At 39.8% G+C, this 27,657-nt stretch overlaps 1 protein-coding gene across 1 annotated transcript; it reads right to left on the bottom strand.

Moving 5' to 3' along the window:
- On the bottom strand, nt 1–27,603 carry LOC115430382 (UPF0606 protein KIAA1549). Its single transcript, XM_030150371.1, has 21 exons — nt 27,544–27,603; nt 25,564–25,780; nt 20,073–21,371; nt 19,915–19,997; nt 18,981–19,280; nt 18,675–18,858; nt 16,912–16,971; nt 16,523–16,671; nt 16,142–16,319; nt 15,867–16,051; nt 15,588–15,793; nt 14,895–15,022; nt 11,231–11,245; nt 10,921–11,129; nt 8,745–8,980; nt 8,200–8,335; nt 7,471–7,764; nt 7,327–7,379; nt 7,116–7,243; nt 6,035–6,189; nt 1–5,329 (listed from the first exon to the last, which is right to left on the bottom strand). Exons 2-21 carry the CDS (start codon nt 25,715–25,717, stop codon nt 5,105–5,107), a joined length of 4,377 nt encoding a protein of 1,458 aa, XP_030006231.1. The 5' UTR covers nt 25,718–25,780; nt 27,544–27,603; the 3' UTR covers nt 1–5,104.
- Nucleotides 27,604–27,657: the final 54 nt, after the last annotated feature.

Here is a 27,657-nt window from a genome sequence, read left to right as displayed (position 1 = left end):
TGAATTGAACACATCTCTTTAATGTTTGTTAAACACAATCTTTCAGACTTGAAACACCACAGGATGCAGCTCACACAGAGTTTGGGTAGAACAGGTCCTGTCATGTGACGCCTTCAGGTCAGATGAGGAGTCCTGCTGGCAGTAAAACCAGGTTCAGGTCTGACAATTAAACAATTTTCTCTTCAAGTTCTGTTTCCAGAATGCAGCTGTACTGAGTTACCTTTATGACACCTGGGCAGATGTGATCACACCTGGATATAATACTGGACGTAACTCAGTAACGCTGCACACTGGGACAGAGTACAAAGAGAGCAACAGGAATGTGGATCGACTCAGAGCTGCCACCGTACGGACGTTCATCCATGACAAAACTACTGACTGAAATAATACGAGCATAAAAATCTGAAATCTCACGGGCCAAACAGTTTTAACCATCAACAAAATTGGGCCACTACTGTTACACTTTAGCATTATGTCTTTCAAATCACTGACTACCCATCCCAGAACCCATTTTGTTCTATACTCATGTGAAAATACCACTTCCTGTTACCAATATTTGGAAATAAAATGCCTTGATTTAATTAAAATGTTATCTTTGGTTTAAATAAATGTATGTTTTCTTGTGGTCAGGGTGTCTAAGGTGTTAATGAAATAGACGACTCAAAACTGAGGTTCCAGTTGAACATATTTCACAAAAATGACAAATCTTTCAGGTTTTTTTTTTTTTTTTTTTTAAATAAAACCTTTTTTGGTGATATTGAAATTGAATGAATTGCCAAGCTGTAGATATCTCACTAACAAATTTTAGCTACTGTTAGCTACTTATTCTTTGCTCATTTAGCTGAAAAAACTACTCAAGCTTAAAAAGTATTTGATAAATAAACATCTTGTATTTCATAACAACAAATACATTCATATTCCCATTTCTTTAAATCCCAAAGTGCCATAAACTACTTAGAAACACTTGTAACAGGAAGTAGCCTTTTCACACATGTAGGATCAGGTAGTGACAGTGGAGCTGCCAAAGACATTTACATTGTCCCTGAATCCTTACGTATATTTATTATACCATGCACACAATCATAAGCATATTGTTTGCACAAATTACTATCTGGTTCACACACATTGTTGGATCAATGTTGTGTGTGAAAATATAGCTATTGATTGTATAAATGCTAGATGAGGCTGGTTGTAGGGAATCTCTCCTGGGTCTGGTTGTTATACTTATCACCAATACTTTTCTGGTTACCAGCATTTGGCTAAATACTCACATGGGGTGTATGTTTCAGCGGAAACTAAGCCTTGTCATAGACTCAGTGTATATAGAAGTAATACTTAACACTTCTGTTGACTGAGACAAAATTAAGAAACTTAACAATGGCAAAGGTTTAGGTTCATTTTTCACACAAAATATACCAACATTTCATGATATCAGGTTTAAAATGTGTGAGTTTGTCTTTTTCTTTCAGTGATTTGGATCAGGTGGTGGTTTGGTCTGTTGGTTGGTCAAACCAGCTTTTGCATAGCAGTCATTTAGCTTGTATTGATCTAATAATTATGCCCATTAGGAGTTCTACCAATGGATGACGGACATATTACAACCTGAAGAAAGTAAATACATGTAAATGTGTGCATTTTTGTACTGCTTCAACAAGATGAAGTGTATTAAAGGAAGATCTAATCTAAAACGTAACATACTTGTTAACAGAGAATAACCCAATCACAGCCATGCAGTGAAACAACCAATCACAGCAGAGTGGTTTTAACTAGTTATTTGATCTTGTTTGCATGAATTTATATATTGTTTGAATCAGTCAGTGCATTGTTTGCACAACTTAATAATTTTTGCACTTCACATTTTTGTTGACATATGCCCGCAAACTATTGAGACTATACATTCTGTGCATGTAAATGTCTTGTGCAAACAACATAATCTCCTGTGTGCAAAAGATACTCAGAGAGGAATAAATCACCTCTTAGGAATTCAGGGAGCTTTAAATGTGTTAGTAGCTTGTGAGAACTCAGGCTGAGTCAGTTGTTTTGTCCTGATTAAACGTCCACAGTGCGGCTGGTCATCTGCTGGATTCTTACTGAGGATCACAGATCTAGAAAACACAGAAACTCTGAAATCCTAGAAAACACTGAAGGAAACATTCAAGAGAAGTTTGTGGAAACTGCAGAGGAACAGTTTGAATCCAGAGTTTGATGAGAGAAGATGAACTTCTCTTTTCCATCACAACACCTGCAGATTGTGGTATTTTGTTTGAACTGCATGTGATTTTTGTCAAGTTCAGACACACCTAGAGTTCATGAATTAGCACCGTGTGATCTGTGGGTGTGGCCAGGTCTGACAGTTTGACTGACAGGTGCTAGGTCCAATCAGAAAGTCTCTAGCCAGTGAAGAGTTCTGCACTTGGTTTCTGGTCCGTGAAAGATGTGTTGGCACTGTTGTCGGGCTGATCTTTAAGTCCATTCAGAACAATCACAAATAAAATATTTTTTTCTATATTGTTATTTCTATTCAACATCATATCCACTTTCTTTTATACACTGTTAACTGTGACCATCTTTATTTAGATTAAAAATATCTTTTGAAAAAACAAAACAAAAAAACATGATGTTCCATGGTGTATTTTTTTTTCTACTGTGTTTCGATGGATTGATGGTTTAATGGCACTGTGACATTATTCACTCTTTGCTCACTCTTTACCTGATGTGGAACGACTTTTCACTTGTTTAAAGTTTGTTTTTAACATCTTTTAGCAGCATGCTGGACATTAACAGGAACATCACGAGTAGCTAACGTTCAAACTTAGTTGAACATGCTGAAGAAGAGCAGAGACGAACAAACCCTCTCAAACTTATGAATAACCAGCTTCATCAAAAGAGCACAGAAAAACCAACCGAACAGCAAGAGAAGGAAGCAGTCATTCAGCCAACACAAGAAGGTTTACAAAATGGAAGCATAACATGACCAGGACAGGAGCTCTAGAATGTGAAATATTTGAGTTATGTTTCCTTTTCACAGAAAAGAAACAGAGCTGCCATGTTTTGCAGGTTACCTAACAGATTATTCATAAATGGGGCCATATTTTTATTTCTATGGCCTCACTGGCATATTGACTCCTATTAATACCAATTTATTAATTTATTAAAATAACTAGTTGATCTTTAAGAGGATCATCAAAAAATGAATGGCAGCATTGAATTAAATCTGTCAACTGTAATATGTTAAGACCTTTGTCTGCGTTTAATGTTGTAATTGTAATTACATTAATTGTATTTAAAATCTTTAGGTTTTTACCTTTTGGTTGAACAAAATGAAATACTTGAAAAAAAAAAAACACACTTATAGTTGAAAATGTCCATTAGGTTTTAATGTTTTCAGTTTGTTTTTAGTTTTACAAGTAGTTTAATTTGTAATTTGACAATCTAATCCACTTTTAGTTTTGGTGTTTGAATTTTTCAAGTATTATGAGGAAATTCTTTAGTTAAAGAAAATGAAAAAAAATGTTCATTTTTATTTTAGTTAACAAAATACTTATTTCACAGCTAGCTTAGTTTTAGTAAACTATAACAACTGCTAAAAACTTCACAAACTATCTGTATTTGTCCCTTTGCAGTATGACATAGAATAAACAGTTTGAATTAGAAATGGAAAAAATGTATCTCAGCATTGGCTAACGATGTGACATGCTTGTTGCTTTTTTATTATTATAATTATAATAATAATAATTATTATTATATGATGTGAGTCTCTGTCCTTGTCAGTTCCATTTACACTTATCCTCAAGCAGTTAAGTTATTTTAAGTCTGCGATTGACATTACAGCCTCAGGGGGGCACTGTTGTGATTATGTTTGGCATCAGACTGTGATTCCAACTCTCCCCACCTACACAAACAAACCCTTGACCCAATCTTCAACCTGATAGACCTATCCATTGCGTTCTGCCCACAAACTGATGGATGCAACTAATTTGCGATGAATCTGCTCCATGTGGAGCAAAAAACTCTATATCAAAGCGATGCATTAGCGGTAATTTTTTTTTGTCATTGCCACCAATACGTGAGCACACAAGCGAGCAGCTACACTAAGCAACATCTCCACAGAGAAACAAATGCTGGCTCAAAATCTACAGCGAGCTCAAACACAAGAGGAGTACAACCATAGAACAGTAGTTTGGTCTTTTTTGATCAAAATAAAGGATTTAACGTATACTTTCATATACAAGCAATAAAAAATAAGTTACATCTCAATACTCCGTTAATAACTCTTACATTAATATTGTGCTCATTGGGATTCTATTTCTTTACATATATTATTTTATATCATTTTATATCTATTTATAAATATTTTTTCTTGTTTTGTGTCGCCATGCCGCAGGAACTGTATCCCACCTCCAGCTGTCGACAGTGCAAAGACCTCAGTGATATGGTTTATGAACGGAGACCCGATCCCCGTGACTGATGGGAGTGTGGAAGGCAATGCGTGGCAATGAGAGGACTGTATGAGGCTGACGGTTAGCACCACGGAAGATCAGGAGTGACCACCAAGTCCAAAGGTAAGGAGGGACCATCCTATCCTGAACGTCAGAGGGACCGCCCCATCCAGAGGATCAAAGGGTTCCTCTCAGAAGGTCTAAAAGAAGGATCCACTCCAAAGGTTCAGGAGGGATAATCTGCTCCAAAAGAACGAGACAGAACATCCAGTCCAGAATGTCCAGAGGTATGATGCACTTCAGGAAATCAACAGGACAATCCACTCCAGACAGTCAGGTGGGACGATCCACTCCAGGAAGCACTTCAGTGGAAATGTGACGAGTCAAACTACTGTCCAATGAGACACTGAGCTGAAGGACAACCAATGGACTGACGAATGGGACCCTGTAAAATACCGGAGGTCAGGGAACACTGTTGGGTTTTTTCAGACATAGATTGTGGTCCAGAGTTAATTTGGTCTCAGTGGCACAGACTTTTATTAACTCAAGATGGTCCAGAGTGTGGATCAGTTTTCAGGTTTGTGGTTTCAACCCAGTCCTTAGAAGTTCATAGTGGTAAATTGCTAAAACCAGTTCAGTCCTGATCCAAACTGGCCCAGACCAGTCTAAGGGTAGCTGGTTACTGCAGCCTGTTTCTGGGCCAGACGTCGTAGTTCCTCCCTGATCGCCTTTATTAAAGAGGCTGAGGTGTGGGCGGAGGGGGAGGCGTCCTCTGGTGGGTACTCTGGCGTTGGTGAGGTCAGGAGTAGAGGCGGAGCTGACGAGTCCCGCAATGACGAGCTGGGCATCTGGAAAACAGAAGATGAGGAGAACTCTGGAAATGATAGGACCTGCAAGGAAAAAGGAAGACAGGGTCAGATCAAGACCAGAAAAGAACAAAAGAAAACATCAGAATAAATGTCACTGTGAACCTAATCCTACAAAAAACACTGTTAGTGCATAAACCTAGTCACATACACACACGCACACACACACGTGTCATGTATCTCTGTATAATAATAAATAATTTAAAAAAAAAAAAATATATATATATATATATATATACATATAATTATATAATTTTTTTTAAGCATTTAACAATTATTTGTGAGTTTATACCCTAAATATCTGAACAATATGAAAGAAATATTAATCAAACGCACAAACCAGAGTAAACTTTTAACTTCACCCACTTCTGATGACCAGTCCATTCAAGTTAGGTGTCATTTTGGTGTAATCATATAAGAAAACATTACATCTTTTGTAAGCTGTGTGAATTCACTTCATTTTGGATAATTATAATCACCATATATGTCTACAGAATTTGGAGAAGTTAGACCAGATAACAAAACATCCAAAAATCTTGCTAGAGGGGTCAACTGGGGACCAACTGCAAGTTAATCAGGACAAAAGTATAGTTGCTCTCCACATGGATTTGACATTATTTTGGCCAAGGTGGATGCTAAACAGCTTGAGTGCTCCATCTAAGCCTTATAATATGGATGAAACAATGAGTTTTTGTGTTGCAGACTTTGTTTAACCTCTTGCAGACTCACACTCTCTCTACTGGCTCCTGGTCTGGATAGGTCCTGGTCTGAGTGTTGCTGGTTCCAGCTAGAGCCAGTGGGACCTGACATACTACGGCCCACACCAGGATAAGCCCCGATCTGGCTGGAGAGACCCACCTGGGTCAAGTGGTGTAACTGTGCACCTGAAGGCCAACAAATACAATACATTCAGGAAACGTGAAAACAATAGTGATGGTTTTCACATAGTGTTGGACGCAAGAACAGGATAAGGATTATTTAGCCATATTTCAGTGAAACTGTGAAGTGACTTTGCAGCAAACTTTTGAAATGTTGTAAAAGAGAAAAATGGATGCAAATGTGAAAACGATTTGGGGCAAATAAGCTGGGCTGGTGTCAGAAAGTGGTGTTACAGGCTACGTTAAGTTAAAGAGTAGAGATAGTAGAGGATTAGGTGCAAATTGTTGATGGTTTTTTCATGAATGTGGAAGGAATATTTTGGTATCCTGATTAATCCACATATACAAATTGCTCCTTCTTCAGAATCAATCAGAAAAAAATGTTTCCATCACCATTAAACACATCAACCCTACATTTTTAAAATTTATTTATTCATTTTGCTGCCTCCATCCCCTTTTCAGAATGTACATCAAAATATGTGAAGGGAAACAGATATGAAAATGTTTCATTCAGTTTTTAAACTGTTTACCCATAAACAACAAATAAAACAGCTGATGTTATAAATACTGTGATTCTCCAAAAACACCATAATCTGATGCATGTGACAACTCTTTAGTCGGTTTGTGACGACTCATGTTGTAACAAATCATAGTACATAGTACACTTCCTCCTTAAAATAAAAAAAAATTGTTTTTTAGAAACTGTTCAAAAAGACACAATTAAAAATTAAGAAAGATGTTTAAAATAGGGGGTGTGAGTTCTGTATATCACTGATTTGGACTATTTTCCTCTTTTTTAGTGTCTTTACCTGTTCTTTATTTGTCTTTTACTAGTTGGTGCCATTTTAATCAAGACTCTCTGGAAGACGAGATCTTTTACCACATCCTGACTAAATAAAAGAGAAATATAATGAATGAATAAATAAATGTACCTGTGCTGCCCCCTACAGGTCGAGGCCTGGAGGAGGAGGGTGGGTCATCATACTGCCCCCTGTTGGAATAAACTGCCTCTTGCAACTGATCTCCAGTAGAGGCATACCCTCCTGAGCTCAGTCCTTGCCTGGATGAAATACACAGAAGATAAACTGTGTGTTAAATCAAGCCTAAAGACTGGAGACTGCTTTCAAATGTGCTGAAACTAACCTCTGCAGCAGACCCTGAACGGATGTAGGAGACATTCCCAGTTCAGCATATCTCTGCACAAAAAGACAAAAGGAAGAACATGAAAACTGAACATGGGGTCATGGCACAAGGAAATTTGCCTCTGCTGCAGGACGATGCACTCACTGCAGAGAAAGGGCTGTGAGAGGGGGCTGCTGGGTAAGAGCCCCACTGCCTGCCAGAAGGGCGGGCTTGAGGGGAGGGGCTGGGCAGGGCAGGGCTTACCCCGCTCACCCCGGCGCTGCCCTGTGAGGACGGCGACACCAGGGCAAAGGCATCATCCAGGAGGGAGTGCATCTGCTGCCGTGCTTCCTCAATGGAGGGTTGGGGAGGCATGTACGGGGGTGGGGGCGGGGCAGGGTCAAACACCTCATCAGTAGGGGAGGGGCTGCCGTGGTCTGGGGGAAGATCAGGGTCTGACTGTGAGAGCCAAAAAGATAGAATAATGTTAATAAGTGATTAATGACTGAGGGTGTTCCACAAGGATCCATATTAGTTCCTCTGTTTAAAATTAATAACATTTATTTTTAAACTAAACACCACGTGTGGTGCGTTTGTAGATTGCAACAAACTGAATATGATTTTCTCTCAAAAATATATTTTGTGAGGTCACAATGACTTGACCTTTGGTTCAGTACATCCTTGTATTAAGTTTTGCAACACTGTCCAGCTATTCCAAAGAAATTACAGTACATTTCAAGTGAAATGGGGACTGACACACCTTTTTATAGATATACAGTGTGGACTTGTCTAAAAATTACACCAATGGTTTCTGCTATAAATACAATTAAGAGATAACAATCAATACTCTATGATACATATCAATAGCTTTCATGAATTCATTGTTTGTTTCACCATATAGGCCACATTGTTGAGTCCTGGGTATTTTCTGTAGGTGGCGCTCTGGTCAGTAAGCAGCCTGTCTCTGTCAGTATCGGGGAGACTTCCAGGACCTGGCTGAGCCCGCCGCCCTCGAGGAGACCGCCTCCCTCTGGAGGGACAAACACAAACTCTTGGTGGAAACTCTTGTAGGGTGCAAATTCTTTTGTAACCTGACACTCCACTGCCATTTATGCAATTTTATTATAATAATAATTGAATAATATTTAACATTCCAACATGCTACTTAAATTTCACACTCAAAAACATTTCTGTGTCTTTCTATTAGTTGAGCAATTGGCGTCACATGCTGCAGTGACTGGCGCAGCTGTTTAAGAGCTATGGGACCAGATGCAGCTGCACCAATGCTGAGCAAAATCACAAGTGAGCTTGGAGACCTTGGGGGCCTGCAAATATTAGCAGATGAGCTGATATATTTTTTTGTTAAATGCTGTCATCTGTCTGGTCATTAAACAAACCATCCTGGATCAATATATCATACAACTCAAGGGAAGTCTCACCTTCTCCTGGAGTCAGTGGGGGTTGGAGGTGATGGGGCGTCAGTCTGCAGGATACAGTCCATGTGGTCGTGGGCGGAGCTGTAGAGGCGCTGCGCTGCCTCACTTTGTACCGGTCCATCTCCAAATGCATCCATTATGTCATCCATGGATGGGAACTCACACTGGCCACGCCTCTTGGCGCGCTGCCGCAACTTGTTTCTGTGATGTTCAATCTCTGACTTGTGTCTTAGCGCCACCTACACAAATACAAAACAGGTGACTACTGATGGCTGCTAGATGCTAATCTACGCAAATACTGGCTCCAACTGACTGAATCAGAAAATGGCATCATCTCTCTAGAAACGCTAGGTCAATAATTTTTCCAGTAGTCATTCTAGTCTAATTTGCTTTATTTTGACCATCTAATGCAGGGGTCACCAACCCTGGTCCTCGAGAGCTACTATCCTGCATGTTTTAAATGTATCCCTCTTCCAGCACACCTGATTCAAATGATAAGCCTATCATCAAGCTCTAAAGAAGCCTGATAACAACCGACAGGTGTGATAGAAGAGGGAAACATCTAAAACATGCAGGATAGTGCCTCTTGAGGACCAGGGTTGGTGAACCTTGATCTAATGTAAAAAAGTGTACTGGTTGTAAATTCTTCCACCATATAAAACAATGATTTTTAGGGCTAACAGGAGGCTTTGAGGTCTGCTGTGAGAGCTTTGATTGACACAGCTGATTTTCTCACTTACTGAATTTCCTGAGAATGTACAAGAAAAATATAGTGACTTTATAACAAACCCAGTGTGCCTACACAATCTAGCTACATTAGCCAATGTTATGGTTCAATAAGTATGCATTGAATGGTCTGTCAGTTAGACTGCTAGTTAATGTATTTACACATTACATTAAATTGACTACTGAAACCAAACACTTGTAGGTGTTAAAACAATTCACAAGTAGCTGAACTTTGTGTCTTTTAACATCACATATCCTAGTTAGCAGTGTGGTCAGGCAGTGTTAGTGGCAGTTTAAACATGATGAGGTTCACCCTTTGCATCATACTCATCAGCTCCATACTCCATACTCATCCAAATTAGTTTATTTCTAGTCCCAAACAAGCAAGATGGTGATAGGTAAAACCAGTGGTGTATAGTAACAAAATAACAATAGTTCTCTACTGTACTCAAGTCTGTTTTGGGAGAATTTGAACTTTATTGAGTATTTTTTATTCTGTTTACTTTCATGTTTGCTTCACTACATTTCCTGACTCAACTGCATACTTCTACTCTGATACATTTTTAATGCAAAGTATCATTACAAAAAACAAGTTAAAGGAAATCTGGTGTTTTCACCACTGAGATTACCAGTGACTGCAACAAAGTCCGGAAGCTGATTTGTCATTGGGCCTGATCGCGTAATGAACAAGTGCAAACAACGGTCCACACTCAATCTGTCAGTGATCTGTTGATGTGAACAGCAGTGTAATATTCCAAATTCTGAGTGCCTTTGGTTGTTATTAACATTTATTTGTACTTTTGTTTTCATTACTTGAGTACATTTAATTGTAGATTACTTGATATACTTAACCCTTGTGTAGTGTTCAGATTTTTATGATTCAGCCAGTGTTCGTGGGTATGGTGGACCCGCTGCATTTGTGGGTTTTTATTTCAACATAATCAAACAATTTTATGTTAAAATACTCAACAGATGTTTACTTCATTCCAATTACAAGCAATATAAAAAGCATATATGTGTAATATTTGCCTTTTGCCTTTGCTAGATCACATTTAGGAATTAAAGTGCCACTTATTTTTAGTTTGTTTTTTAATAAAATGTAACATAATCAAGATATGAGAGGAAAAAACGCATAAAAAAATAATTACTCATCATTTTTCTTTCAACAAAAAATGAAAATGGGTCCCACGACCCAAACACCATACAAGGGTTAAGTTCAGTAAATACTAGATACTTCAAGACTTCAACTTGAATAGCATTTCATTTGGTGACTTGAACTTCTACCAAAGTAAGTTCTTGATTGGCTTTACCTGTACTTCTACTCAAGTGTGACTTTCTAGTACTTTATACAAAAAGTCCACCAACAAATGTGTGACATCAGTGCTGCTACCTATACTTCTTCTACAGAGTCTACGGGGAAAGCATGTCTGTGATGTCAGTGTGATGGTCTCACCTCTGTGTTGACTTTTTCTGTGAGGGTTGGACTCAGCTGGGTCGGGGGGTGCTGTAGCGGTGGGCTTGGCCGTGGCTGCATGGCAATTAGTTGCACCTTGTTGGCCTGACGACGAGTCCCATCAGAGGAGCCACGTGACAGACGGTCGACATGATCGAAGATGGAGGAGGAGGAGAGCAGCTCATCTGGACCACTGCCCGATGGAGCAGCTGGAAGAGGAGGGGGCAGATGAGGAGCAGACTGTAACTCAGATACAGAGTTCTATCACACCACAGCAGACATGAAAAGAGTATTTAAAATATGAACGTACCCATCTTGCTCCTTCCTGCATTAGAAAAAAAAAGGGAGACAACAATATTAAAGGTTTATTATGTTTCAGCAAAGGTTAGAGCATTATCGTGTTGGTGTAATGCATCCTATGAAGCACGATGGAATGTAAAATACTACCTGACATTCCCACCCAGGCATTATTACCTGATAAAAACTTGGGACTACATAGCACTACATGGACATAGAAGGACTAAATAGACAAAACAGAAAATTAATGGATAAAATCTGTCCTAAAGATGTGGATAGGGGCAATAAAAGAATATAAATTAGAAAAAGATATTAAAATTCTCAGTTGGTGCGCATACGACTCTGACTTTCTATCAAATAAATTAGACTCCAGATTTAAATTGTGGATTAAAAAAGGTAGAACATCATTGAGTATGTAATGACAGGTTTACATATACTCTATATTACATATAAGTTTGGTTGAACTTTGTATTATATGAGACTGGGTTTTATTCCTGTTCGACAAATGACTGTTTTGCATTCTGTGTTTGTTCTAGGACACAGCTTTCTCACAGAAGTTTCTCACAGAAGTTATCTCTTCCAGACATTCCATTCTAGCACAGGAGATATCATTGTGACACAGAGATGACATGATTTTTTAAATTAGTTTTCATATAAGAGACAATGACGACTGTAATTTCTTGTACACTCATGCAGACAGCCTCTGTACAATCGTACCTTGGAGCTCCAATTAAAATTACACTGAAAAGACACTGATTGTATGAATTGACCATTTCTTATTTTGAGGACGAATGAGTAGAGTATTATTTTTTCTATAACAAATGGCATCATACAGAAAAATGAAATGATGAGTTTTCAAATATTAAAAGAAAAGTTCTCTTTGGAAAAGGAAGATTTCTATAGGTATCTTCAATTAAGGAACTATCACAACCAACACATCAAAAAGGAGAGTATCAGAGTAGACAGCAAACCTTTCATCCAGCTATTCATAAAAGCATACAAATCAGATATGAAAAGAAACATCATATCACAACTATACCAAAGTCTCCATAACTTTAACAATCATTCAACAAGATACATAAAAGATAAATGGGAGAAAGAGGGAGGCCTAACAATAACGGATGAAGAGTGGCAAAACATCTGACAATTTCAATGGAAAAGTACAAAGTCTCACTTATGGAAAGAATTCTGTTGGAAAAACGTAACTCGTTTCTTTGTTACCCCTAGTCATAAGTCACACTATATTGGGAATTCACAATGCTGGAGGAATTGCAGCTGCCACACCGCACATCATTTCCACATATTCTGGGAATGTCCAAAAATTAACCATTATTGGAAAGAAATACATAAAACCATAGAAATCATTCTCAATACTTATTTACCCTTTAGTTTCAAAACCATATATTTGGGATACATTTCTCCAGAGGTCAAAAACATAAACTACTTATTATACTTATTATACTTATTCTATATATTACTAGCTGCAGGAAAAAAAGCTATAACTAAACGATGGATGACACAAGAAGAACCGACAATAAATAATTGGACAGACATAATCATGGTAATTTAAAGGATGGAACGAATAACCTTCACTGTAAATTTGAAGATGGATTTTTTTGTGCAACACTGGGAGGGATGGGTGAGATATGTGAAGCCTTTAAGATCTGATTTTGCTGAGATGACTGCATGAATATGAACCCAAAATCCTCTGAAGGAAATATGTTTTGTGTTTTTATTTTTTTTCATATATACATTGATTTTTTACTTTGAAATCCTGTATTCCAAGACAATAATGAGCTGCTGTAAATGTTTTTTTTTTCACACTCACTCTCTGGATATATATAGTTTGTGTATCTGTCTGATTTTTCAATGTTTGTAAAAATCTAAATTCTTTCAATAAAAAGAGAATTTAAAATATATATATTAACCCTTTCATGCATAGTGGTCACTACAGTGGACAGTTATTCTCCAGCTGTTCTCTTGTATATTCACAGGTTTTGCTGTTTTGGTTCCATTTCAGCCAACACAGTGGACGCTTATGCACCATCCCATACACTGACATTCATACCATTACTGTAATTTTGCTGTTTTTGATAAACCTGATCTGCAATAGCATGTTTTAGTGTAAATCATTAGCTAATTGCAATTAGACTATAAGAAAAACAGTTTTCTTAAAGTTTTTTTTTTTTTTGCATATTATCTCCATAAAGTGAGTAACAACTACTCACATAAGATTAGCTGCATTGAAAATGTCTTATTTTATAACTGTCACACAGTACATCATTTTCTGATACACATGCTTCTTTGTTTCATGGTTTTTCTAACTCTACGAAAAATATGTTCATTAAAAAAATTTTAATCGCATTGGGTTTTTTTTTCATGCCTAAAGAGGACTAAAAACAATCAGGTAAAAAAATCTTGACTAAGGTTCTCATAATTCATGCATGAAAGGGTTAAAAGTTTGTAGAAGCAGAGAATGGCTGTGCTTAATGACATTCTTCAGCTTTACTATTTTTGTATATATTGATTACATTTATTAATGAGTGTGACTCTAACTCTGAAAAGTGAAGACAGAAACACATTACATTTTTATACACATTCATGCTGTGTTATCCGTGTTATTATGGTTGTACTGTTAAATACATCTACATGATGTTCGGTTACAAGAAATATATGAGTGAACGGTTAATTTGATAAGTTCAGTTGAACTGCACATCACATATACAATAAAGCATGCATATTTAAGGACAAATCATAAATATTCATGACTGACTTTTTTAACAACATGAGAAAATATCTTCGGAGACAATGAGGTGGGGTCAAATTTACTAAGTAGAGCAAAAGGATGATAACAATAATGATAACAATAATAACAATGAAAACAAGTGCAGACTAAAGTGGCCCGTTCTGCGGATGATGTAGTGAAAATGCAAACATTTATGAACACAGATGTAACCATTTCATTTCAACAATGACCAACACAATCTGCCAAGAGCAGCACAAAGTTTTAGCAGGTTTTACAAACAGACCTGGTGATAGAACAGGTGATATACAAACAACACATGTGGATCAGTGACTTGGATCAGTAATACTGAGGGAACTAGAGGCATTATCAATACTCCTCAACCATGAAAAACAACAGGAATTCTGAAATTAACAATCAGATTTCATGTATTTCATGTAATTTTTTTATTGTGAAGATTGACATGAACCTTTATGACACTAATGTCAGAGTAAGAGTTTCTAAAAGCCTGTTTAACAGCTTCAAACATTATCTGCCTCTGCGTTTTTTTTGCCCATTAATGACCTGAAAATGTGCCTGTGAATATACTGAAAAGAACAAGAGGCTACAAATGAACATTTAGTGTAGTGTGTATTTTGTTAGTCGCTTTAGCTTAAGGTTACAACTGATTTTGATTTTCTCAGAAAATCAAGAGTAGCGAGGCTTGGCTAAAATTTGTAAAATGGAAACTCCTACGAACTCCTGGAAAACGAAGGCCACCTGTAAACCCTTCCAACACTAACTTTAAACAATGCCTCCTTAGAAAATCCAACTGTAGTTTTTTAACACCAAAAGAGAGTTAGCAGTGACATAAACTGTCACTAAATCTGATCTCTATTGTGTGAAACAGTTATTCTCAGAATTCTTATGCTGATGATGACTCACTATACCTTACCATTTTTAGGCGTCTTCCTGTGCTGTTTCCCCTCACTGGGCGTGGCCACAGGCCGGGTACTCTCCTCTGCTGACTCTCTGCCACTGGACTGGTCACTTCCTAATGAATCACCATCTGATGGACTGAGTCTAACAACAAAACAACAACAAAAATAACAGACAGATAATCAAAATAAATGCAATTTATTTATTTGCAAGATTTTGGAGGAGCCAGTGTCCCTAATTTAAGAATGTGAGGATGTTTTAAAAATCTGGCTTTCTGAAAACCATGAAAGATTCTGCTTCTTGCCATTGTTTGTTAATGTATTTCTACACTTGTCTGTGGAATGACAGTATTTTTTGCAAAACTAATACAATTTTATATTGTTGACTGCACTCTACTCTATTGCCCATAGTGCTGACTTTGTTATATTTATTTTCTCAGCTTAGAGTTAATTTTATTCCTTTACTTTAATCTAGTTTCATTGTTATTTCAGTTGTGTGAAGGAAACTTGCAAAGTAAGAAAACTCAGCTTAACCACTGTGTTTCTGCTGTGTATATGACAATAAACGTCTTCAATCTTGAATATTATCAATTAAGAAAGAGTGTTTATGAAACATATTTTGTCTTCAGTCAGTCTAATCTGAGGTTTGAATCGGAGACTTAGATCTGTGATGGTTTTCACATGTCTGTAGAATATTTTATGTGTCTGACCTGCCCCTGCGGCGGCTGGACCTGGCTGCTTTAGTGGACGATCCTTTAGATTTGGGAGTGTTGAGGTCTCCACCATCAGAAGGCGTGGCCTCTTTGACAGGGGCCGGCAGTGGACCAGGCTCCTGGATCACCATGATGTCATCTTTGCTGTGCTGACCCAGATGGAGTTTGGCGAAGTCGAAGCCTTTAACACTAGGAGCCTGAAGCTGAGGGAACACACAGAGCTGTCAGAGTGGGACTTACAAAAGATAAAATGTAACACTTCCATTGACCACTGACCTTTTGCCGCTGCTGGATGGTGTTTATGGCATCTGGCTGGAACTCCAACTTGTCTGAGCCACACAACTTCCAGTAAAGGATGATGATGATGAAGACAGCCAGAAGGACAGGGACTACCACACCAACAATCAGCCAAATACTGCTGCTCTGAGTCTCTGAGGGTGGCACTGACAGTGTCTCCACAGCTGGACAGGTAGGAGACAAGTGAGAGACAGGTGAGAGACAGGTAAAGGACAGAGATCTCAGGTGGACAAAAAAATATAACGTGATCTTACGCTGAGCGAGTGGTCTCTGGACACGATGTCCAAGGACAATGGCAGCTCTCTGAAGGTCTAGTCGGTTCAGAGTGGCTGCAGTCACTTCAGCAGGGATCCGCTCACCCCCTGGGCCTTCCACGAAATACAACACCTCCAGGGGGCGCTCTGCCCCCGACAGCCTCGCCACACGCACCACCTGGAAAACAGCAGGTGATGTTTCTGTCACCCTCACAACATATAGTATTCATTAATATCTAACATGGATTCTGCAAAGTTTGAACAGAAATAGAAAACAAAGCAGTCACAAACCAGTAACCCTCTCTGATGGGTTAATGTTTTTGCACATATACTGTCTGGTGAGCCAGGGTCTCAACACTCACAGCATGTAAATGTGTTTACCTGCAGACTGTTGTTGCCCACAGCTGTAGCTCTAGTATAGCGCCTCCTGACTCCACTCAACCCCTCCTCCAACAGCAGAGCGAGGCGTCTCTCTAGTCGAGCTTTAAAACTTCTCTCAGCCACCATCTGCTCCTGAACACCCAGCAGGACTAAAAGACAGACATGGAGGACACATTACAGAATACACATTATAAACCTTTACAGGAAATCTGCCACAGGTTGCACTGTGCTAATCTATAACAACCTTATTATTATGTCTGACACTAAGTGTCTTATGATCATTTTAGCGAATCCAAATTTTAACCATATTCTCCCTTTTTCTATTTTTTTTGTACATTAAAATATGTTACAGAAACATGTTACCAAAATAAGTGCATATGTGTTCTCACCTGTACGGACCCAAGTGGAACGCAGGTGGTGAGATGTGTTAAGCTCAGGGTAGTGGAAGGCTGTGGACACAAACACATTTGATATATGCTCACTTGAATGTACATTGGGCACAAACTGCACACGAACAACGAGACGATAAGAACACTGGCATATTATTAAATATAGAAAACTGAGATAGTACAACGAGTTCAGCTCAAACTCTGTGAACAAAGTTAGGTCCCCAAATGAAGTCCATGTCATAAATATTGCATGCTGAGTCTTGTTGTATAAAGGCATTTTACATTCCTTACAGCCTTACAGTTTGCCTCCAATTATAAAACACAAACTTTCATTGTAAAGGGCTGGTCTGGTTGGTCAGTGCCTTAAGAACACTTGAAAATGCTGAGTCAATACTTTTTGACCCGAATATATTTAGGTTTTCTTTATTTTAACACTCTAATAAATGTACTGGGGTCGTTTTGTAAATTATTGATCCACTGATAGAGTTTTTGGGAAATTTGAAGTCTTTGGTTGAAAGGTGTGACTGATAGCTTGCTCAGCTGATGAGTCAGATTATCAGCACTTCTGTTTGTTTGTTTTTTCTTGTCGTTGAGATTAAGAGGTTATATTGAGGTTTAATGTTATTTAAAGCTACAGGAGCCAAAATCAGTAAAAAAATTACAGAATTTGAAAATAGAAATGCACCTTTCTACTGTAGTTCTTCCCTATTTGCAGAAGGAAGGTGTGAAACAAGGTTATAATAGTTTTGGATTTTTCATTATAGTTTAGTTTTATTTAGTTTCAACTTTTTTTTCTCTAATTCAGTGAGTTTTAATTAGTTCTTAGAGCAGGTTTTCTAGTTTTTATTAGTTTTCGTTATTTTCTAAATGCTTAGTTTTAGTTTCTTTATATCTTTTATCTTCTTCACCGTTGAATTCAAATAAATCGCAGACAGGTCTCTGCTGTTGTCTCCCAACTTTAGTCTCCATGTTTCCAGGTAGAGTGGGGACCAGAAGACAACTAATTGACAAGTGACAAGAAGTGACGGACTGTTAAATAACATATGGTGCCACCAGCTAAAATTGCTTGAGGGAAATAAATCGATTTTATATCAATTTGACATTGACAAAGACGAAAACGAAGGGAATTTTATCCAGAATTTTTATACGTTTTAGTTAGTTTTGTAAACACACAATACAGTTTCAGTTAGTTTTCATCTTTTTCTTTTAATTATAGTTTTTATTTATTTTTCAGTAAACGAAAATGTTTTTACAATTCTAGTTTTCATCATTTTGTTAGTTTTTGTTAATGATAATTACCTTGATGTGAAAAGAAAGTTTTTTTTTCAGCACAAATAGATGACCTGGTGTAATTTCTTGCCACTGTGGAAAGCAGAAGTCCTGTCTAAGCTTCACTGTCAAGCCACAGAGTAGAGCACTAGAGCGTAATCAGACTGAATCTTAACAGCGATTGATACTTCCAGCTGTCAAACATTCAAACCCTCTATCTGTCTGAAAACACCAAACAAGTGGCCAAAACTTCCCTTCAAGGGGTGGATTTTCTCCAGCTCAGTTAGGTAGGCCTCTTGTGTCTTCTCAGACCACTTCTTGTATGCATTCTGTGGTTTGTGCATGTGTTGTTTTTTTATTTCATCGTGAGCATCGTTCAGACTTGGTTTTAGAATTATGGTTACAAGTTGATAAACGTTCAGGTAAGAGGCTAGAGAATGAATGTCACAAAAATAGAAAGACATGCTTGTGTGTGTATGTGTGTGTCATCATACGTTCTGCGATTTGCAGGACAGGAAATCCGATGTAAAAACTGAACTCCACAAGGCTGAGCTTCCTCAGGTGTTCGCTGACCTCTGAGCCGGGCAGATAGCCCCGGCCATCTCGTACCGCAAAGGTGATGTCAACCGGAACCTTCTGCTCCCTGAGCCTGGCTACGCCCACAGTGATGTTCAACAACTAGAAGCCAATGGAAAGAGTTTGTGAGAGCAGTGTTTGCTGACATTTTTGAATATTGGCAGTTAATCAGGGGCAGCATCAACTGTAATGATGTCATAGGAACAAACACTAATCAGAATCACCTGTACAGTGACATTGCCAGTCTCATGTGAACGCCGGCGAGTTTCGGCATATGCCATCAGGAGACCCTTTTCCACCCGTTCACTGAAATTGCACAGCCTGACATCAATGTGGGTGGGAACAAACTGTAGCACAGAGTGGATTTGGTAAGTGAGGTCAGGTATGGTGTAGAGTGGTGACACGGTGGGAACGGGGCCAGAGGTGCGCACTGGTGGACGGAGAGCGTTGATGACAGATATGGAGGTGTAAATCAAAGGTCCTGATACGACTCGGAATGCAAAACTGGATGGAGTTCTCAGGAACTGGTAAGAGAGCAGAGGGGAATCAATAATGAACATCAACAACATCAGTATATATTCAGTGAAGTATAGAGCTAGACATTAGCTTTCATTAGGTTTTTCATGTAGTGCAGGGTTCCCTCCCTTTTCCACTGAGACAGTTCTCGGCTGGTTCAGAGTGGACACCAACCCTCAAACCATTTCTTTGCATTTCAACAGCCAGCTTTTACCCAGAAAAACAGGCTCCAACACCAATACTATCTAGAACCAAAAACCGCTTACATCAGGTATTGGGGACAGAGTAATTGTAAACAACTTGGTGCCAGCTATATAAAAAACAGAGCTAGTGTAGCTCCTAGTGTGACTAATTCAAAGCACCTCAGTATGGGCACAAAACATCAGTGCAGTTCAACCTCCATGCGCTGTATAGGAATGTAACAACATCCAACAGTGATGGTTGGCTGGCTGTTCAGCTGTTCATTCAGCTGCACCCAGCAGGAGCTCACTTCATTCCAGTTTAAAAGCAAATCAGTTCTTATAACATTTGCAAGTTTCACCAAGTCTGAAGACACTATACCAGCCAGGAACTAGCTCAAAGTGGAAAGAATGAAGGTATTAGTGCACAGGTATGATGTATGTTTAAAGGTCATGTTTGTACCTGGAGCTCCACTGAGCGGTTGAACTCCCTCTTCAGCAGCTCTCTCACCTGACTGAAGCCAGCTGATGAACCTTTAGAGCTCACTGTAGAACACAAATACACATGAGCATTTGTTTCATGCACACCTGGTGACATCACATGACCCTAAGGCCACTTACCTACTCTAACCAGGTACATCTCTGGCTTGGTGATGTTACACAGGTACTGTCTGGAGGGCGGAGTCACCCTGGGTGTAGTGACAGGTGGGGCTCTGGTCAGACTGATGGCTGTGATCTGGGTAGTAGTGGTGATGGCTGTGGTGGTCGTGGTAACCTTAGTGGTGGTGGTGGTGGTGGAAGGCTTGGTGGGTGGAATCTTCATAGGCTTCTCTGTGACCACTGGAATCTTCTCTGGCCTGTCAGGACGAGTGGGCGGGCCCAGCGGGGGAGGGGGGGGCACCCGCCCAGTGGTGTTGGAGGGAGGGCGTGGAGGTTGTCTCCCTGGAGTAAGAACATGGTCTTTGGGCCGGGGAGAAGGCGGAGCAGGAGGAGCAGGGGGAGCGGATGGAGCCTTGATGGTGGGGTGTAGTGATGGAGCAGGTGGCCTCACCTCACCTGTTAGAGTTGGTGAAAGGGCAAGTGGAGGTGTGGGACCCTCAAATGGCCGTTTAGGCTCCTGTCCTACTGGGGGGCTAGAGCTGGGGGACGGGGCAGTTGGATGGTGTGGGGGGGTGTGGGTGGTTGTAGGAGAGATGGAGGATTTTGAAAGGGTCCGCTCTCTCTCTCTCTCCCTCTCCTTCTCCCTCTCTCGGGCGATCAGGTTGGTGTAGTACTCCAGACTGTTCATGTCCGGCAGCAGCAGCTCTGTTGGCTCCAGAGGCATCATGTCCTCCAGGTCGTAGTCCTCCTCCCAGGTAGGGAAGACGTCTGGGTGAGCAGGGCGAGTGTGCAGTTCAATACTGGGGGTGGAGGAAGAGGAGGGGAAGAGGGGGAGGCGGGAAGAGAGGGGGAGAGTGGGACGGGCAGGAAAGGCAGTGTCATAGGAGACCCACTCCCCTCCGGTGTCATCATCGTAGGGGTGGCTCGGCAGAGGTGTAGCCAGGGCCAGCTCCTCGCCATCAGGCACCATGAAGGACAGAGTCTCCAGGTAGTCTCCGGAACCCCAGGCCTCCTCCAGTGAGGGGCCCTGCTCCCACGGAGGAGGAGGAGTTAAGGTGGGCTGGCTGTGTGGGGGGAGAGGTGGGGGGAGGCTGGGGGACAACAAATCTGGTGGTCTGAGCAGGAGATGGATGCCCTGAGCCCCAGAGTCCGAGTCCTCTGCTGAGCCTGTACCACCTGTGTTACTATGGTAACTGGAGTCTGAGGGGGGGCTGGCAGCTAGTTGTCTAAGAGAGGAAGAGGAGGAAGAGGAGGAAGAGGAGGAGGAGGATAATGAAGGACGTGATGGAGGCTCCGCTGTCCGGTTCAGGTCCAGCTTACCTGAGGATGAGAGACACAAAGTAGTGTGATACACTGATCAATACATATGCATATATTTTTCATAGTATAATGCTGCTATCTGGGTAATACCTGAATCCTGAAGTTCATTGTCAATGCCAACCAAAAAAACTTTACTGTTTAAAAAAGTTCATAGCCATTCCTTTACAGATATCTTAATTTACAAAGGGAATTTAAATACAGTATCAATGGCTTCTGTGCCCACATACAGGTACATCTCAAAAAATGAGATATCATGAAAAAGTTCACTATTTTTTGTCACTCATTTCAGAAAGTGAAACCCATATATTATATAGACTCATTAGACATAGAGTGAAATATTTCAAGCCTTTATTTCTTGAATTTTTAATTATTCTGGCTTACAAATTGGCTTAAAATTTGATTTGATTTGATCTATCTCCCCTTTATGTGAAGCACTTTGTAACATGTTGTTTTAAAAAGTGCTATATAAATAAAGCTTTACTTACTTACTTACAAATAATGAAAACCCAAAATTCAGTGTGTCAGAAAATTTGAATATTGTTCATTTTTATGTACTCAATACTTGGTTGGTTCTACTTTTATATGAATTACTGCACTGACTGTGGAAACTTCGCACTGGACCTCAAGCAACATGGATTCTGTGCCTCTCCACTCTTCCTCCAGACTCTGGGATCTTGATTTCCAAATGACAGGCAACACTGACTTCATCTGAAAAGAGGACTTTGGACTTTCCACAGTCAGTGATGATTTGGGCTGCCATGGCATCTGCTGGTTTTGGTCCGCTGTGTTTTCTGAAGTCCACAGTCAATGCACCCATCTACCAGGACATTTTAGAGTATTTCATGCTTCCTTTTCCTGAAAAGCTTTATGCAGATGCTGATTTCATTTTCCAGCAGGACTTGGCACCTGCCCACACTGTCGAAGGTACCAAAAGCTGGTCCAGTGACCATGGTGTTACTGTGACTGATGGGCCAGTAAACTCACCTGACCTGAACCCCATAGAGAATCTATGGAATATTGTCAAGAGGAAGATGAGAGACACCAGATCCACCAATGCAGGTGACCTGAAGGACAGTATCAAACCAACCTGGGCTTCCATTCCACCTGAGCAGTACCACAGGCTGATCACCTCCATGCCACGCCACACTGATGCAGTAATTAATGCAAAAGGAGGCCCAACCAAGTACTGAGTACATAGAAATGAACATACTTTTCAGAAATCTGACATTTCTGTTTAAAATATATATTTTTTAAATTGATCTTAGGTAATATTCTAATTTTCTGACACACTGAATTTTGGGTTTTCATTATCTGTAAGCCATAATGTAACCCAGGTCTCCTAAATGCAATTTGGGAAAATATTTATTATTATATAACTTCTAAAATGAATGAAATATGCAAAGGAACTGGAAAAATTGTCATTGTGTTTATTTAATTTTTTGTGTGTGCCTGTACTACCTGAGTCATTGTATCGTGAGATTAGGGGTGCCAGTCAGACCAGGTGTGAGGCATAAAACAGGAGTAGCGGCAACAGGTAGAGGAAGTCAGAGAGAGATATGGCAGTAGCATGAGCCGTTGCATTGACAGCGGATATCGAGTGAGAGAGCTGATGTCCATTGAGGGCGAGAGAGAGAGAAAAGGAAGGAGAAATAAACTGAACTCCCAAATTGGCCAGGTTTTTTTTCATGGTTGGAAACCCGAATGCGAGCTAGAGAAGAGAAGAACTTGGATTCGCTGAACTGAACTAGTCTGCCAGCAGAGTAGGCTGGAGCCTCTGCTCACTCCTGCACCCTACACACACACACACACACACACACACACACACACACACACACACACACGCACACACACACACACACACACACACACACTGCCCTGCCTAATTCCCTTTTCCTCATTTAAGTTTGGACTCTTGACTCTGACCACGAATGGCCTATTTTTTCTGGATTTTTGGACTTTTGACTTTCTTATTGAGTTGGAGCTGACTGTAAACCTGTGTGAATTGTAATGCATATGGAAGAATGGAAAAAAGATCCATTGAATTGAAACTCTTTGAAGTGCACCAATTAAGAATTTATGAACAGTTGTTTTTCTGAACAAAAGAACACGAAAATATAATTGGTTGATCAAACCCTAATTTTCTCTATATGTATTGTAAATATTATTATCTTGTCAATACATGGTACCACTATTTTACTTGAATTTCATGTCTCCTGGTTTTCATTGAATTCTGTGAATCAGTTTAATCATTCCCTTGCGCTGGTCAATCTTAGAGATCTTCTGAGTTTTCTTTAAGTTCATTGCTAAACTAGCCTATAGCAAAGCCACCCGCTAATGCTAATTACCTAATTATATAGCACTTGCAACAATAATCATCAAATTTCAAGAAATAAAGGATTGAAATATTTCACTCTATATCTAACGAGTCTGTATAATATATGGGTTTCACTTTCTGAAATGAGTGACAAAAAATATTGAACTTTTTCATGATATTCTAATTTTTTGAAATGTACCTGTATTTTGGTCTTCAAAATGATGGCGATGTCAGAGTTAGGAAGTGTACTGAATGCCCCATTAAGCATCTTTTAGTGCTTGTGTGTGAAACTGTGACTCATATAGCAACAGTACAGAATTACAATGTTTGTAAATGACACCAACATGCAGTGCATGACTAATTTAGCACAAATATTTACCTGGCAGTGTGCAAAAAGTCTTCTAAGATTTACTTGCCGAGGGGACAATCTACTTGCATGGAGTGTGGAGCATGTTATAGATTGCTCCATCCATCCATCCATCCATCCATCCATTCAAGTAAAATGTTCAAAATTAAATATTTAATATTAATATTTAAATTTTTTTGCTACTCTGTTTTGATACTGTATCATGATCCAGTCCTATCTGAAGCCCATTAAAATCATACATTTAAAATCAGTTGTGTTGTAATTATTTCTCATTAATGAATAATGAATGTGATCAGTTTGGCCATGCATTCATTCAAACAGCATGAAAACTGACTAGCTCCTTTTTCCTTTCCATTCCTTTTCTTTTTTGCATTTTTAAAAAAAAGCTATTTGTCTTTGTGTCATCTCCAACACACATAGACACAAAAACACACACAGCCTTGACTGAGACCCTTTCATCTTGTGCCGACTGCGTTGCTATGGTGATGCTGTGCTTTGCGGCAGCATCACGTGCTGGATGGTGACGACTCATTGGTATTCTGGAGACGACGCCCTCAGATCACAGATAGATAGATAGATAGATAGATAGATAGATAGATAGATAGATAGATAGATAGATAGATAGATAGATAGATAGATAGATAGATAGATAGATAGATAGATAGATAGATAGATAGATAGATAGATATGAGCATTGTATTCAGGTACTATTTAATGGGTGGTAATCAGATTACTATTACAGTCTCCTTATTACCATTACAGTATCATTTTTGAATTTTATTTTAATTTAATTATTCATTTTCTTTTATTTGTTTTTATGGTCTATATTTTTCACCAATTTCAAGATGTGGAAAACAGAGGAAATGCAGTCTACCTTTTCTGCCATTTTTACTTTAAGATGATTTATTACAAATAACCAAAATGTAATCCAGAAACAGTGAGAACAAAATTACTATAGAACTATGAATTCATATGTTTTTTCATCAAAGAAAAATGGACTCTGTCAGTCCACAGTGGACACTAGGGTTGTCTTAATGCCCCATTCATTTACACTGTTTCATCCAGTAATGATGTAGAAGTTTTTAAAAATACATTAATCACTTTGAGTAGTCTAATAGAATAGGTTGCAAATTACATTTAAGTGCATGTTGTCTGTAATCTATGGGAAAATACATTTTTACATTAAATCTTCACTACATCTCATCTTCTACACAAGTGACTGATAACATAATTTCTCCTGAACAGAGATGGCAACATAAAAAGCATATGATCATGGCATTGACCCAGTAAAATCTGAATATTAGATTAATCAAAGAGCTCGGGATTCATCAGATCAAACGTCCTCAGTGTGACATCAGCAGGTCATGTGATGAGTAGCTGTAAAGACGCTGTGCGTTGTGAGTAGGTGTTCTCTGTGACTCAGAGTCAGTGGGAGGACTGTATATAAAGGAACAAGACTTCATTCTGCTGCAGTCACAGACCGAAACACATGAATAGAACTAACAAACTACCTGCAACAGGTGAGCCTGAGGTCACCATGGAAACCAGCGTGCCCATCACCAACAGCAGCGCGGCGAGAGTTCGCCTGTAGGCGGAGGTTCTGGGGTCCATCATGGTACCGGGCTCCATCATGGTGACGGGCCCCGCCGGCGTCATAGGGTCCATTGTCCTCAAAGGGCTGGCGGTCTGAGCCCAGTACAGTACACTATGTGGGGGGGTCAGGAGGTCCTACAGGCAACCGATCAGGACACAAAATATCAACGGGTGGTTTATTACAAGTACACAGAGCTGAGGTGCATTCAGATGTGATTTATGCAGCTTTGTAGAACATGCAGTGTAACTTCCTTAAGTCTCTAAAATGATTTCAATGGTAAAATTACCTTCATATATTACAAAAACCTCAGACATTGCAGGTCTGCATTTCATGTAAGCCTGATTAGATTTCATTTCAATCCATTCAGAGCATCTATGTCAGTTACACCCAAGTATTCACATGGTAAATATAATGTTACAAATCATGTAAGTCTACAACCGATTAAAGATGCACTGAGTTACTGAACTGGCACTAAACTCAGGAGCATGAGGCTCAAAGCCCCTGGATAAGACTTGAAGTTATATTTTCATTATATTATTTGCAGATTTCAGTTGCACTTGGGTTAGGTTTAAGTAAGTTAGTAAATTTTATTTATAGAGCACTTTTCACAGACAGAATCACAAAGTGCTTTATCAAATCAAATCAAAATCAAATCAAATCAAATTTACAGAAACCCAACAGAATCCTCCAGGAGCAAACACTTGTGACTGGTGACTGGTTTAGGCACCAAAAGTAGGCTACTTGGCTGATTTGGGTTCTTAACATTACCTGTGTGTCAAGAGGCCTTTCTGTCAGCAAAACATAGAGTAGACCTAAAGAAGCCTTGGGTTTAAATAACAGGGATAAGAGAAAGGAAGCACACATTACCTCTGCCATTATATTATCGCAGTTGAGTGTAACTAGCTACATGGGTTAATCCACCATGGGTGTAAATGGTAAGGTTGACTATTCAGACACCTGAATGCAAACTGTATTTGCATTATGATTTCATTGTTCATTAAATGCTCCACACACTTTAATAGTAACTGTTTGCTAAAACAAACTGCACACACAATACACAATATAAAATAAAATTCTAAACCTCAGGTTTCTAGCTTTTCTTACTTATTATACAAATACTTCTTTCAAGACCAAATGTGACATCTAAAAACACCAGTTAGACACCATTTTACACCAGCTAGGATTTTACAACTAAATAATCATCTGAATAAATAAAAAAGGTAAATAGAATTTGCAGTCCTTCATTGATTCTCATGCTGTGCAGAGAACCCTCCTGCAGGTTTTAACTGTGCAGTTTGACTTTAACTGATGACACGGATTGTTACTATTATTCATTTGACATGTCAGTGTGAACAAATTATTTTCTTCACATAGCCTACATCCCTTCACACCCTACCCTGCCCTAGGACCTGTTCGGACCAGATCCGGCCCTGGTCCGGGTGCAGGCCTCTCACACCTCTCAGCTGGGCCCGGTTCGGCCCGGTTCGTTTACCTCTTACACTGACCCCATTATCGGTCTAACTCTGACACATTAGCGGGCCTAGGTGTCACACACAGCGGCAGGACACTGGCATCAGCACCGCCCACGTTTACATTACACACATACTGACCCAAATACCAGGTTCGGCCCAAGCCGAGCCGGTGTGCCGGTTGCATGGACATGAATCCAGGTCTTTACCAGAGCACAGGCGCATCCGGAGCCTCCTCCCCTCTGCCAGCCGCAGCCGGAGCCTCCATGCCGCTACAACCGACACGGGCAGCGGCAATGCAGAGCAGACCTGCAGCCGCCACCCGACGCACCACACCGGGCACAAACCTCTGCCCGTTCAGCGGAAACACAGGCCGAGCTTCAGTAGAAGCGGATTTACTTCATCTTTCTGTCAGAGATCAGACCTACCTGCCATCCTGGAGATGCGGTTCAGGCGCGTCACGCCTCTCGCACAGCCGCGCGGCGCGCTCCCTGCGCGTGGACGAGGAGGAGAGTCCCCGAAGAATGGACGCTTCTGTCCGT

The sequence above is a fragment of the Sphaeramia orbicularis genome, chromosome 12 (genome assembly GCF_902148855.1).
Source record: "Sphaeramia orbicularis chromosome 12, fSphaOr1.1, whole genome shotgun sequence".
Lineage (NCBI taxonomy): Eukaryota > Metazoa > Chordata > Actinopteri > Kurtiformes > Apogonidae > Sphaeramia > Sphaeramia orbicularis.
Note: the sequence above shows the minus strand (reverse complement) of the source record. Positions and strands in the feature narration are given on the sequence as shown.